Here is a 16245-nt window from a genome sequence, read left to right on the forward strand (position 1 = left end):
GTGGGTATCAGTGGAAGGAATAGTGCCCCATTATTGGTATCAGTGGAAGAAATGGTGTAATATTGTTGGTATCAGTGGAAGGAATAGCACCCCATCATTGGCGTCTATAGGAGGAATACTGACCCACCACTGGTGTAAGTCAAAAGAATGGTGTCCCATCATTAGTGTCAGTTGTGGATAGAACGGTGTCCCAAAGGTCGGATAAAGGCAAGCAAAGGGCCATATGCGGCTTCAGTTTGGAGACCACTTATCTAGAAGGACAAGGCCCAGTTGCACCTAGAGAAGGTTTTATGTCAATGTTGGGTTTTTCTGACATCAGAATAAAATTTTAAAAAAAGGTCTCGTGGACAAATAGTCTTTCAGGCATCCAACATAAATTGCGCATTTTTATGCCCGAGAAGAACAACTGCAGTGTACAGTCACCCATAGAATCCCTATATGTATCAAAGCCATGTTCGGGGATTTACACAAGCAAGGAGCATACCCACATACCGCCATTTATCACTATGGGCAACTCTACGCTGCAGTGGTCTATCCTGAGTGTGGAAATATGTCCACAATTTACACTGGATGCCTGAAAGCATGAATGAGGCCTTAAGGGGACTGCTTATAAAATAAACACTTATGTAATTAGATAAGGCAAATTAAAATGTATATATATATATATACATATATATACATACATACACACACACTCATCCAATCGGAATGGTCCTTTTACTGATTTAACTACAGTACACTGAAAGCTGACTGGCTGTGGTAGGTTACTGCACTGTGCACATAGTTGATGTACTGTAATCTATGGCAACCAACAATGTAAGCCAACATGTGACTTGATGTCATGAGTTATTGCACGGCATTAGCTTTTGCATTTAATAATACAAGGTGTCCCAAAAGTCTTCATACATAGGAAAAATTAACAAACTCATTATATTTTTATATCTATATATATATTTTTATACTTTCAGATACCCTAAAAGAGAAGCCACTGTTGTAAATGAAAGGTACATTTAGCAACAATTTCCAGTTTTCACTATGTATGGTGACTTCTGAGACTCCCTGTAGATAAAAAGAAAAGAAAAAAAACAAAAACATTTTTATTAAAATCCATGAAGATATTTTTTGCGCATTGCATGGTCAGCAGCTCTCTCCGATTGATTAATTTCTGCTACATTAAAAAATTCCCATTGAGGCATAAAGCAGAAAAAGAAGAGTAATAAGTACACCATTCATATAAATAAATATACATACGGGATCAGTTACATCTAACAAGTTTTTTTTTGTTTTGTAAATTCTGCTCTGGTTGTCTTGTGGTTTACATACTTTTGGCACACTGTATAACAAGCAGGTGACTTGATATTTTTCAGATTCGGATAATGTGTCACCAGCCTGCCTATGGAAAAACAAATGTGCAGTATGATGAGGCCCATTTACTGTCAAAAACAGCAGACAGGTCACACAAATATCTGTTATTTGTGAGAGCAAAGAATGGTGTTGCTTGCCTGGCTTTGCAGTGGGGCGTAGGTGTGCGGATCACAACACTGGCAAGTAAAACACGTCACTAATATGTATTTACCCTGTGCATTTACTTGTTTGTTTGGATTTCTACTTTAACCCATAAATCTTTAAACCAAAAAGTATCTTCTGTTACATGCAGTCAGTCCCTAGGACACTGTACTTACGGCAATCTTTCTCATCAGATTTGTCCTTGCAGTCCTCGTCTCCATCACATCTCCAGTTCAGGTGGATACACTTGCCATTGCCACAGCGAAACTCTTGTGCCCCGCACTGCGTCACCGCCTGAGGTTGACTTTTCAGGCCGCAGCGATCCTCAGATTCATCTGACTGATCTGCACAGTCAGCCTGTCCATCACACAGCCATTTCTCGGGAATGCAGATCCCTTTTCCGCAGCGGAACTGTCCCGCTTTGCAGGTAATCACAGAGCAATCTTGTTCATCGCTGTTGTCACCGCAGTTATCCACACCGTCACACACAAAACTGGTAGCAATGCAAAACTTGTTACTGCACTGAAATTCACCACGGGGGCAGCCTGCAGAGAGGGCACAGAGATCATGAATGGTTGGTTATAGAACAAAACTTAATACACTCTAAAACTTACATGCAATATAATAACTTACCGTATATACTCAAGTATAAGCCGAGTTATTCAGCACATTTTTTTGCGCTGAAAATGCCCCCCTCAGCTTATACTCGAGTCAAGCACTTTTCTGCAGCAGAGAATGACATTTTCCGAACCGAATTTGGGGCCCTGTATCTCGGGGCCACTTGGTGCTAGGAACCCTAAATTTGGTGTGCAAACCCAGTGGAACTAGCACTACAACATATCCAAGCTGGGGTTCCTAGCACCAAGTGGCCCCGAGATACGGGGCCCCAAAGTCGGTTCGGAAAATGTCATTCTCTGTTGCAGAAAAGTGCTTGACATTTTCCGAACCGAATTTAGGGCCCCATATTTCAGGGCCACTTGGTGCTAGGAACCCCAGCTTAGATATGTTGTAGTGCTAGTTCCACTGGGTTTGCACACCAAATTTGGAGTTCCTAGCACCAAGTGGCCCCGAGATACGGGGCCCCAAAGTAGGTCAACTGTGTCCATCTGCAGCAATGTCATTTCGGGACCCTTTGGGTCCAGGGACCCCAAATTTTGGCTGCAGCTAGGGGGCATCTAGGAACCCTTAAATACCGAGTTTGAAGTTTGGGGGACCTATGGCTGCAAATGGGCACAGTGAGGCATGCAAATGGGCACTGTTGACCCTCTTTTCCACTTACAGTAGCTGCACATTTCTCACCGTAGGCTTATACTCAAGTCAATAAGTTTTCCCATCTTTTTGTGGTAAAATTAGGTGCCTTGGCTTATATTCGGGTCGGTTTATACTCGAGTATATATGGTATAGAGTCTATAGACCAGCCTTTGCCAGCAGGGTTCCGCCACAAGTTCCTAAGGGTTCCATTGAGCAGTGATGGATTGATCTCCTGCCTGATGGTGCCCACATAATTTTGGCACCAATACCACTCAGCAGAACCATCGGAATGGGACCAGTGGAGCTTCTCCCCTGGTTTCCTAAGTAATCACTGACACCAGTGATCATGTTCACAGTCTGTAATGAAAAGATTGTTCCCACTGACCACCAATGCATAGAGGGCCCAACATTGACCACCAATGAATTGGGCATTTTTCTCACAGACCACTATTATAATGGGAAATCTTTCCACTGACCACCAAAGCAAGGAGCATTCTTCCCACTGGCCCACAATGTATAGAGGGCCCAACATTGACCACCAATGAATTGGGCATTTTTCTCACAGACCACTTTTATAATGGAAAATCTTCCCACTGACCAATATAAGGAGTATTCTTCCCACTGACCCCCAATGTATAGAGGACCCAACATTGAACAACATACTACTTTTGGTGACTTTGGGGGTGATTTGAATAGACATCTGTGCATGAACCCGCACAGATGTCTGTCAAATCGCCCCTGACAGCATTGCCGGTTTGAAATCGTGCGAAGTCAAACCTGCCCTCAATGTGAACCGGGGATTAAAGGATAAGTTCACCTTTATAGAAAAAATAAATGCACATATTTTTGCAGAAAAAAAATGTGCATTTGTAATTATTTCTTGAAGGAGCCTGGAAAGCATTGCACAAGTGGTCAGTAAATCACGGGTGAAATGCAGGCTCCTGCAGACCTGTCCTCCAGCTCTCAGCCCATACCTTTGTACGAACTTTCTATTTAAAAGGTGGAGGACATGTCAGTGGACTACAAGAGGGCTTTAGTAGCGCGAACCCCAGCCCACTGAAACTACTTTAATGGATAAGTTCACCTTTGCAGAAAAGATAATAAATGCACATATTTTTGCAGGAGCCTGGAAAGCATTTCACCTGCAATTAGTAGCTTATAGGTGCAATGTGAGCTCCAACAGATCCATCATCCGACTTTCACCTGTATATCTTTATGGGCTTTCTGTTTGAAAGCTGAAGCACATGTCAATGCACTATGAGTACACTCATTAGCACCCCCCCCCCCCGCAGCTCATATGAAAAAATATTAAACAATGTAAAAAACAGACCACTACCACTACTATTTTTATGAAAACACCAAAAAAAACCCAATATGAAAAAAAGCAAGCAGCGCTGATCTAAACTACCCTCTGTGCTCATCCACTAAATTATATTCCCAGATAGTGAAATATTTAAAATGATTACCAATCACATGCAATATGTGCGAAAACAAATACACACTAAATAATATAAGTATGATATTATATACAAGCAATCCAATATGATAGTGCACTGATGGGAAAAATTTGCATAATGCTAAAGTGCTAAATAGAGTGTAAAAAATAAGGTCCAAAATAAATAAATATATATATACATATACACACACATATATATATATATATATATATATATATATATATATATATATGCAACAAAAATGATATACAATGTGTCATAAAGCAATCAAAAAAAAAAAAAAAAAAAAAAAAAAAAATCAATAAAAAAGGCCCTATGTGATCCAAAGGCAAAGAAAGTACCAAGATAAAAAAACTACACATTGGTGCCGACTCCTTTTTAAAGATAAATCTTTTGCCACTAAAGTGTAATCCTCCACCATTCACACTAAATTAACTCACCAGAGTTAATGGCTGATATTATAAACCAGCATCTCTTAATGATTCCGCGATAATGGCTCCAAATGTAGTTCCTCCCAACGAGCCCTCTCATATGGGTCCCGATTGTACATAAAGGCAGGACAGAAGGAAGGCTACCATAGTGTAATAACATTTTAAAATCAGGCTTTACTAAAAATGGTAAAACACTCACATATTCATAGCATCAAGCCCGACACTAGGGAAACCACGCTTGGTCGTATCGCCGATCGTCTCAGAGCTTCAGGAAAATGTCACTTGATGAAATGCATAGGGCAGGGAAAGGACGCTGGCATCACTGCACATGCCAGGATCGAACTTGCAGCTTCATTCAGCGGCCGGAGATGATTGGCGATACGAACAAGCGTGGTTTCCCTAGTGTTGGGGGAGACACTATGAACATGTGAGTTCATAGTCCACCCCAATAATTACAGTATATCTATTTTCACCTTGCTTAGTTTAACCCCAGGAAAAGCGATTTACTAACTCATTTACTCAAGATAGACAGATCATCTGGAAATGGTAAGGTATGGCTTTCAAAGGTCCCCAGGAGCAGCAGCTCGGGGGTACCCACACACAACACAATAAGTATCAAACAGTTCCTAAAAAGTGCAAAAATATATAAAGTGCATATAGGATAAAGTGCACAATGTGAAATGTACACTTCAAGTGTACAATATAAAGTGTATCAAAATAAAGTGCAAAGGAAAATATCTCAAAAAGGATGTGCACTCTGCATAAGTCACTCCATCCATCTGCTTACGGCCACTCCCAGCCACTCCCTACGCGTTACGTCACGTCATCTGTCCCCAGATGAAGTCACGAGAAGTGACGTAACGCTTAGGGAGTGGCCGTAAGCAGACTAATACCAGAAGTAACGTGAGAAGGCGCTTTGAACACCGATCCTTCTGTTTATTTGACTATTTTAACTGTTTTTAATGTAAGAGTCCAATTTACAGCATTTTAATAAATGTATTCTTAGTTTACCCAAACATACTATACCATTGGAGGCTTTTTTCTCTTCTCTTTAGAACTGCATTACCTACATTATACTGGAGTATACTATGACAGCTGCATGGAGATAAATAGAGATTGAGGAGAAACTGCTAGAGCCATGGTTAATGGATGAGAATCTGTCTGGGTTCCATTTGGATGCTGTATAAAGACCAACTTACCTGGTGCTATCGTTGATGCTGATTTCTTCATATGTATAAAGGTGAGAGTTCTGTGAGACCACTGTCACTAGGAGACCATCTGTGGAGTTGTTCATGAACTTTTTTCGTTTTTTCATCACTGCACTTAGCCACCTTATATACATCCACCTTTTGAACTTTGCTCTCCTGTAAGGACTATTTATTACTCCCATTCATAATTTTTGCATTTCACCCCGTTCTGCTGTACCTTAAACGGATGGAGTGACTTATGCAGAGTGCACATCCTTTTGGAGATATTTTCCTTTGCACTTTATTTTGGAATACTTTCTATTGTACACTTGAAGTGTACATTTCACATTGTGCACTGTATCCTATATGCACTTTTTATATTTTTGCACTTTTCAGGAACGGTTTGATACTTATCGTGCTGTGTGTGATTTTACATGACCGCGTGAGATCACTCTAATATTCATTTTAAATTTGTGTATTGTGAACACCTTTAGGTTTTGCTGCTGGTTTTTACACATTATCACATATTTCTGCTTTAAGACACCATTTTTACTTAAAGTAGCACGAAGGATATCTTCACTCAGCTCAGGGGTAACGCTAATAACCTCTACTCTCCATGTTCCTTCTCCACCGGTAACACCTAAACTGGTCCTCCTGTGCCTGTAAATGTATATATTTTGTAATGGCATTAGACTGCCAAATTTCTCTTTTTTGTAGTTTGGTGGGACATAGGCCCTGTGTTCCCCATCCACCTTGGGCCTCAACTCTTCAGTTAATCCTCTTTATTGCTCTCTGTGCAGCGTTCCAGGAACACGCGTTCATATCAGGCTATTTCCACAGCATTCTTGCTGTCACGACTAACACCAATTATTTTACGCCCTGAAATGTCTCTATTCATGGAGATAAAAAGGCAAAGTCTGTATCTCAAGGAAGGAACATTCTAATTAAAAACCATTGTTTATCAGTTATGGAATGTCAAGGCTGGCGAGCAGATGGGAATAATTCTTCACAAGAAAAACACTAATTCTATCAAATACAGAGACAAAGGATGAGCCTGGGCTCTGTACTGAACACACACAACATAACAAAGGCCATAGAAGACAAACACATAAGCAACAATAGATTTTTGTATACAATTGTGGTATACAGTCTACAGTTTGATAAAAGAGGAGATCCTACATTGCAGTGTTTTCCTACTGTGCATACATTTATAAGATGTACTGAAGAAATAAGAAACAAGAATTCTTTATTTTTTCAAAGGTAGAGCTGCAGAAAGGATGCAGTGTACATGTTTAAAAAGTGATATTAACAAAAAAAAAAAAAAAAAAAAAGAAGGAGGTCATACTTACCTACTTTGTCCAACAATAACACACAAAGCGGTCCCTTGCCTCTTCTTCTGAAATTCTCCAGCCAATGCTATCTGCTTCTCTCTGCTCCAGGTGCCTCCTTATCAAGCTGAGACTATGGGGGCACACATGCACACATGCTCCTGAGCTGGGTTGTGTACATTCATAGACACACACAGTGCCGGTAATCCATTCTCCCGCTTCCTTATCACAGGAGTTTGACAGCAGCAGCCTATGGCTCCCGCAGCTCTCACGGTGTTTTCTGAGACCAGGAAGTGGAGGAGTGGTGCTGGAGTACTGACAAGAGTCAGGTAAGTGTTTAGGGAGCGAGGTGGGTAGAACAGTTAGTGGGGTGTTTTATTTTTTGTCTTCCTTAATGCAGGGAATGCATTACGGTGAAAAGCATTTGACTTTAGAGCCACTTTAACTGTATACACCGCTCCCAAAAGGCCCTGCCCAACACCCGACGCTTTCAGTGTGAAAGTAGCCTAAGAGTTCCCTTCACTGGAACTAAGGGGCTAAGCCCAACTCCTGAAATACGACCTCACACCATAATCCCCCCTCCAATAAATTATTATTATCATTATTATATAGGATTTATATAGCCCCAACAGTTTGCGCAGTGCTTAACAAAATGATGGCAGACTATACAGTTACATTAAAATTTGGTACAAGAGGAATCAGAGGGCCCTGCTCGCTAAAGCTTACAAACTAGGAGGGAGGGTCAATTGAGACAAAAGTTAATAGCTGTGGTAGATGAGCTGATGGAGAAAGTAAAACAGTGTATTAGTTAGAAGCAGGATAAGCTAAGGGTTTTCAGGAATCGTCTAAAGATGGATAGATTAGGGGACAGTCGAACAGATTGGGGTAGGGAGTTCCAAAGGATGCGAGAAGCTCTGGAGAAATCTTTTAGGCGACCATGGGAGGAGGTGACAAGGGAGCTAGAGAACAGGAGGTCTTGGGAGGACCGAAGAGAGCGGCTTGGTTGGTATTTTGAGACTAGGTTAGTGATGTAGCTGAGGGCAGAGTTGTGGACGGATTTGTAAATTATTATTAGCACTTTGAATTTTATTAGTTGGGTGAGTGGAAGCCAGTGCAGGGATTGGCAGAGTGGGGTGGAGGACACTGAACGGTTGGTAAGGTGTAGGAGTCTTGCAACAGCATTCATTATGGACTGAAGAGGGATTGTGTGTCCAATGAGGAAGCGAGTTACAGTAGTCGAGGCGAGAGATGACCAGGGAGTGAATTAGAGGCTTGGGGGTGTCATTGGTTAAAAAGAGGCATATTCTAGAGCTGTTGCGGAGGCTAAGGCAGCATGATTTGGACAGGGATTGGATGTGGGCCTAAAAGGACAGTTCAGAGTCTAGGGTACCCCTAACAGCCTGGCATGTGGGGACGGACTGATAGTTGTGCCATTGATCTTGACAGAGAAGTCAGGGGAAGGGGCATGTGGGGGAGGAAATACTAAGAGCTCAGTTTTAGATAGATTCATTTTGAGGAAGTGGTGTGACATCCAGGCTGATATGTCTGTTAGTAAATCAGTGATGTGTGAGGAGACTGATGGGGTGAGCTGAGGGGTAGAGAGATAGATTTGGATGTCATCGGCATATAAATGGTAGTGGAAGCCATAGGAGGCTGACCCAGGGAGGATGTGTAGATCGAGAATAGTAGAGGTCCAAGGACAGAACCTAGGGGAACCCTAACGGTAAAAGGTGTTGGAGAGGAGGAAGTAGAGTTGTAAGTGACACTGAAGGTGCGGTGAGATAGGCAAGATTCGAACCAACGGAGAGCAGAGCCATGGACACCAAGCAAATTGAGTTTTTTTGAGGAGGAGGGGGGTGATGTGTCAACTGTATCAAAGGCAGCGGAAAGGTCCAAGAGGAAGAGTACGGAATAATGACCGTTGGTCTTAGCTATTAGTAAGTCGTTTGTGAGTTTTAGGAGAGCAGTTTCTGTGAAGTGCTGTGGACAAAATCCAGACTGAAGGGGATCAAGAAGGTTATTCTCAATGAGCTAGTCACTCAGTTGGTTGTAGACTAAATGTTCAAGGAGTTTGGAGGCAAAAGGGAGTGAGGGGATGGGTCTTAAGTTAAGATTGGTGGTGTCCAGTGTATGGGAGTGACTAGTGTATGTAGTGCAGAGGGTTGGGGAAGATGCCAGTAGAGAGGGAGAGGTTGAAGATATGAGGTAAAGCGTGTAGGATAAAGTCAGAGTGACTGTAGCATTTGAGAAGGAACGGGGTCCAGCAGGCAGGCGGTTAGGTGGGCGTTAGAAAAAAAGTTTATTGACTTCCTCTGTAGTGGTTGGGTTAAACAAGAGTTTTGATTGTACAGGACGACAAAGAGTGTAAAGTGAAGGAGATATCTGTAGAGTGGAGATCTCAAGACGAATTGTCTCAATCTTATTTTTGAAGTGATTAGCAATCTCCTGGGCATTGATTAAGTTAGTGGATGGAGGTAATGGTGGACGAAGTAGAGCATTAAAAGTAGGAAAGAGTTAACGGGGACTGCGTGAGAGGGTGTCAATGAGAGTGATAAAGTAAGTCTGGCAGCGTGGAGACAGGAATGGTATTTTTCTAGGGCAGATTTATATTGGCTGAAATTTTGCTGTGACTTTGTCTTACGCCACAGACGCTCAAGAGCACGGCTGTTTTTAGAGGCTTTTGGTAATGTCTGTCAGGGTTTTAGCGGTCAGGGCCTGATTCTGTGCATAGCGAGGGGGCCAAGGTATCCAGGGTGGATGACAGTGAACTGTTGTAGATAGAAGTGGCCAGGTTGGGGCAGGACAAGGATGAGATTTTGGCATAGAGACAATCTGTAGCAGAAAAAAGAAGTGAAGGGTTAAGATGGCAAAGGTTTCTACGGGTAATTATTTGGTAGTTGGAAGGCAAAGAGGAGGAAGACAAGGAGAGAGTGAAACTAATAAGGTGGTGATCAGAGAGGAAAAGGAATGTTGGAGAGGTTGCGTGGAGTGCATAGGTAGGAGAATATGAGGTCAAAGCAGTTGTCAACAGAGTGAGTAGAAGCATTTGCCCATTGTGTCAGGTCAAAAGAGGAGGTTAGGTTCAGAAATTTAGAAGTAGCGGGAGTGTTCAGATTAACAGGGTGTTGAAGTCACCAAGAATGATTGTTGGGATTTCAGAAGAGAGAAGGTAAGGTAGCCAGGCAGAGAAGTCGTCAAGTCGGAAGCTTGATACCGGTCCAGGAGGCCAATAGATCACAGCAATTCTCAACGAAACTGGAGAAAATAGACGAATACAGTGAGCTTCAAATGAGGAGAGGGACAGAGAGAGGGGGGTGAATGAAGAACCTGAAAAGTGCTTTGAGGGGATAGGAGGATCCCAACACCACCTCCTTTCCATCCATTAGGCCTGGGAGAGGCCACCATGGAAGAGGGCAGCAGGAGAAGGAAAGTCAGATTCTTGAAGCCATGTCTCCGTAATTGCAAGTAGGTTGAAGGAGTTTGTGATAAATAGGTCATGGACGGTGGTAAGTTTGTTGCAAACCGAGCAGACATTCCAAAGGGCACAGAAAAAGGGAAGGCTGGTTCTAGGCAGAAGAGGAATAGAAATTAGATTGTGTAGATTGCGGCTTCTGGCAGAGGATAGGGGGTGCTGGGTATGTTGGCCAAAAGGTAAATGATGGCGGTCCAGGATTTGGAGAAATATCTCCAGACATTAGGAGAAGCAGAAGGGAGAGAGAGATGATATGGGAGTGTTACTTATGTTGTTGTTACTTATGGGGGGGACGACACTTCTCAGTGTCCTGGAGGTTTTATTGGTATGTGGATTCAAAATAAGCAGGAGATGATAAATGCAGTAATACGGTGAAGACAGGAGGGAGGGTGATATATATAATCTGTGGGGTGGAGAAGAGGGGTGAAGAAGAGAAAGTTTAAGGAGAGAGGATGCAACTGTGAGAAGGAAAAGTAGGGAGTGCAGGATACAGAGTGGTGGGACTGGGATTGAGAAGCAGACTGGATGAGAGATGTTCTATGGGGAATCAGGACACCTGTAGTCTGTTTAGTGTGTTGCAGTAGTCTGTTGTAGATTTTCGCTTTGTGCATTCGCGGAAGTGCTGAGCCGAAGTGTAATACTTAATCCAATATGAATACTTTATCCAAAATGATAGTTGCCAATGCAACCCCTGCCTGGGCATCCCCTTGAGAAGGCCTAAAGTTATACTGAGTTGGGTGGGGGTATTATTGCCAATCAGCCAGGATTGCATAGGAGGAATGGCTGACAGAACGAACTTCTCACAAAGACAGACTACAAAGATACAGCAAGAGAGCAGGGGATCATGGCTATAAAGATAAAACCAGCTCAAATTATTTGGAACTTAACTGGCCTGCACACCCAATAGAACACCTTTGGGATAAATTTCAAGCAGAGACTACGAGCCAGGCTTTCTCCTCCATCATCAGACAATTTCAGGCACCCAACTTTGTGGTAACAGTTTGGGGATGGCCCCTTCATATTCCAACATGACTGCGCACCAGCGCACAAAGCAAGGTTCATAAAGATATGGATGAGCGAGTTTGGGGTGGAGGAACTTGACTGGCCTACACAGAGTCCTAACCTCAACCCGACAGAAAACCTTTGTGATGAATTCGAGTGGAGACTGTGAGCCAGGCTTTCTCGTCCACATCAGTGCCTGACCAACAAATGCACTTCTGGAAGAATGGTCAAACATTCCCATAGACACACTCCTAAACCTTGTGGACAGCCTTCCCAGAAGAGTTGAAGCTGTTATAGATGCAAAGGGTGGGCCAACTCAATATAGAAATGTACACACAGGGTAGCACCGCTCTAACTGTGAAAACCTCCAAATATGCGTGTCGGTTACTGGTACCTTCTCTCCAGGTGCCAGGTTCAGACGACCTCCCACTCGTCACAAACTCGGAATATGTTTATATGGAAAGCACCTGCACTCTGCAATTCGTCCAAATTCTTTATTCAATAATTACCAAGTACAGAGTAACTGCTAACATGTTTGGGCGAAGAGCCTTGTTCACAGCATACTGTTTATCAGGTGTAGGGCCGAAACAACTAATCGATTAATCGACAAAGAAAATAGTTGTCAACTATTTTCAAAATTGATTAATCAGCCAGCCGATTAGTTGGCCTGCATACAGAATTCATTATTTGTTTAAATATCAGGAAATACAGTGAAGCACACATACAACTCAGTACACTGTCCATACATATCAACAAGTGCCTGTGAACGTGTGAGGAGCAATGCCTCATGGGACATGTAGTCCTGGGCAGGAAGTGAGTGGTACTAAAGGCAGAAGTTTTTTTTACCTTGCCATAGGGGCGCTCTAAATTATACTTTGCAGCTTGCTATTGGAGCACTCTGAAGGCAGGAGGAGCCAGAGGCGTCGGTGGGGGACCCCAGAAGAGGTGAATCAGGGCTGCTGTGTGCAAAAGCATTACAGAGCAGGTAAGTATAACAGGTTTGTTGTTTTGGAAAAAAAAAAATCACTTTAAAAGACTGTGCAGGGAAGATCATCATCTGAACCCAGAGAAGGTGGAGGCTGATAGACAGGAGGTAATAGAAGGCATTACAATTACATTTAAAGTAAACTTTTATCACTATTGTGCATTATATTTAAAATAATCATATCCATGAAAAAATTATTATATAAAATTATTTGTTTGATATAAGTACTATATATTATTACTTTCATGGTTTCACAGTATAATTGAACCCCTTATAGTAGCGATTATTGCAAAGACGCACAGCAAAAAGCACTGCAGAATCAAAAGCAAACTGCATAGGTGTGAACTGAACCTTATGCTGGCCATTGATTTTTTGATTTTTTTTGGTATTGATTTTCAGACGAGAATATTACGAAAAATCTTTGTACGTTCGCTGAATGAAAGAATGTCGTTTGAAAATTTCTCTTGCTTTTAACATTCAGTTTTAAAATGAATGTCGTTTCTAAAAGAAAACCACATACACCGTCTAAAAAAAATTCCTTTGACCAAGAAGTTTTCTATTCTGCGCCTTCGAATTTTCCCTTCACTGTGGTCAAAAACGAACGTTGATTTGACCCCACTAACGATTAGAACATCGAACGAACATTCTTAAAATTAACATTGTTTTTGTATGGCCAGCATAAGTGACAGCAACGTAGTGATGTACTAGATGTACTATGTGGGTTTTCAGCTCCTTAGCGCCACCGTTTGGGCTCCTTCTGCTAATTTTGTGTTAGTAGAAGTTTGGTGCGTGTTGATTCGTGCTTTTCTTTTTGCATTTTTCATCTATCGCTTTTCAGTTTGTTTCTGAATGGCCGTTCGTCAACCAGACATGTTGTGGAATCGGAGGAGATAACATCTTATTTATTATTAGCCTTGGAGTTATTGCTTTGACATTATTTTTTGGGTTGAATAATAATGATTTGATTTGGTATATTTTCTCTATTTTTGGATGCATAGAATGCACTTTTTAGTTAAGTTCTACCGGCAGATAGCATGTCTTTTTTTTTTTTTAATGCACAATAAAAAAATTGTGGAGAATAATACTTGGCTATGTGTTTTACTTCAAATGACAGTTTGGGAGTAGGCAGTTACATTTTATATAATACAATGTAAAATTAACAAGGGACACCAACATAGTTGTATCTTTGATCTTAAAAACTAGGGGATAATGGTGTTGTGGTAACTTGCCCAAAAAAATAAAATAAATAAAAAAATAAAGCATAATAAAATTATTCTTGATATCACAAAAAAAAAAAAAAAGCCTTTGAAACTTTGTTTGCAATAACTCCATCAGTATCACCAGCAAAGCAGCTTCATTATTATCCCATTAAAGAAGAAGAGAATTGTGCGCTGCCTTTTGAGATTTCATAATTTGCCACGTCATTTGCCATGTTAATTCTCCATTACGAACGCTAGTTTACAAGACCGACCGCTTCTGCTTCTGAGCATGCGTGGACTTTTGTGCGATGGACTTGTGTACACGCGATCAAACAATACGACAACAAACATTTGTTGGTGGATATTTTGAGAACCTGCTAGCCAACATTTGTTGGCGGAAATTCCGCCAACAAATGTCCGATGGAGCGTACACACGGTCGGACTTTCCGCCAACAAGCTCACATTCAACATTTGTTGTTGGAAAATCCAATTGTGTGTACGTGGCATAAGAGTGGGATGCCATTAAAGTTCATGTGAGTGTAAAGGCAGGCGTCCTAATACTTTTGACAATATAGTGTATGTGTGACCCAATATGTGATTCCAAGAACAGTTTATTATTTAGAAGTCCAGAGTACCACCCTGTGTTGATCTATAAACTTCCATATCCACATCTGTGTGAACCTAGGGGTAGGGAGAGAGGACTATTTCACTCCACAGTAATCTGATCGCTAGGTTGGAGATGTAGAAATGAATTTGTCGTATATTTTCAAGTCACAGCCATTTCATAAAGACAATAAAGCTTACTTTGGTAAAATGAGGCCACTTTTTATGCAAGCCTCGAACAATTACACATCACGTCATACTGCAGATGTCACAGAGAAGACACACCTGGCCTTGCAATAACCTTAAAGCGAACCTTCGATCAAACGTTTCCACCAATCTAATCCTCCACTTTTAAAAATAGCAAACCTGTCCTTTTTTTTTTTTTTTAATTCAACTTTTTGCATTTTTTTTTCTCAGCCTCCCCTCCCACCTATATGAGAATGTCCTATCCCCGACCCCTGCTGATTCCCGCAATACACATATCCCAGGAGGCTCCCCATTCATAGAACTGGAGAAGTAAACAGAGGCGGTGGTGTCAGATCTCACACATGTGCAGAGATCATAGGATTGAATAGAGGAAAGTGATGTCCATACCCCAGGACACATTACCATACTCCATTCACAGAACAATATGTAAACAAAGAGCTGGCACCGGATCTCTGTCTGCACGTGCGAGATCTAACGCTGGGTCATCCAGGGACTGACTCCGGGACCTGGAAGAAATAGCAGACGCCTGAGACTTAAACTGGAACTATAGGCAAAACTTTTTCTCTTCATTTTGGATAGAGCAAGGGAGGGTTATAACCCCTGTCATTCTCCCCCCCCCCCCCCCGAAGGGAGATTTCCCTTCACTCGCTGTCCCATAGTCAAACAGGAAGTGAGAGGAAATCCCTGCAAATTAACCACTTCCATTCCGTACAAATTCCAGCACTTCTCTCCTACATGTAAAAATCTTTTTTTTTTGTTAGAAAATTGCTTACCAGACATCCTAGGGGATAAAATGGTGGTCATTGCAACTTTTTTTGTCACACGGTATTTGCGCAGAACATTTTGTATAAACATTTTGTATAAATTAAAAAAAAAAAACTATAAATACCTTTTTTTTTATAAGTGATCACATTCCCTTTGTTCTCAGCTGCATAAGAGCTGAAGGGAGGAGAAGCAACTACACACGAAGCTTCCCGGTGCAGGAAAGGCGTGTCAGGACAAGTCTGATTGGAAGAGAGTACACCTAGTTCCCAGCCTACCTAGAGAACTGACCCCGGTGTGTTCTACTGCTTAGCGTGGTCAGTTTTTAATAGGAAAGCAGAGGGGCTGGCAGGAGCACCAGGAACTTCACATAAAAGGAAGCAATGCAAAGAGAACAGGATACTTTCTCGGACAAGTACAGCAGGCACATATCAGGAATATGAAGTGTCGGGGTAACAAACGCTTTCATTTTTAAAAGGCACCTAAACGCAGTGCGATTTTGCGGTGACAAATCAGGCAGTGGCAGCAAAGCTTATTGCTCATAAAGAGACCATTTATTATTATTTATTGGGTGACAAGCTTTGTGCAATGCGGTTTGCTGCGATTTAATCGAGTGGCAGAACCGCACCATGTTTAGGTACCATTAAAAAAAAAAAATGAATGGCACCCAAACACACGTGGTACGTTTTGCCACTATAGCAGTGCGATTTGGGATTCCAAATCTCCAGAGGTGACTGGGGCCTGAGCGGAGTGATTTTCCGGCATTTTTGTGTGCGTATATCAGTGATTTATAAGCTTTATTTTAACCCCTAAATGATGAAGGTCAAAACAAAATCTTAATGTCTGAATGCAGCT

General features: G+C 41.8%; 1 protein-coding gene across 2 annotated transcripts in view; it reads right to left on the reverse strand.

Annotated features, from left to right (window-relative positions):
- The window catches only part of LRP8 (LDL receptor related protein 8), a 370766-nt gene that overhangs the window by 116334 nt on the left and 238187 nt on the right, over positions 1-16245 (reverse strand). For both annotated transcript variants that reach the window (XM_073593521.1, XM_073593520.1), the window contains one exon: positions 1683-2051. In XM_073593521.1, the coding sequence (XP_073449622.1) occupies positions 1683-2051 (369 nt within the window). The remainder of the gene's footprint in view (positions 1-1682; positions 2052-16245) is intronic.

The sequence above is a fragment of the Aquarana catesbeiana genome, linkage group LG07 (genome assembly GCF_042186555.1).
Source record: "Aquarana catesbeiana isolate 2022-GZ linkage group LG07, ASM4218655v1, whole genome shotgun sequence".
Classification (NCBI taxonomy): Eukaryota; Metazoa; Chordata; class Amphibia; order Anura; family Ranidae; genus Aquarana; species Aquarana catesbeiana.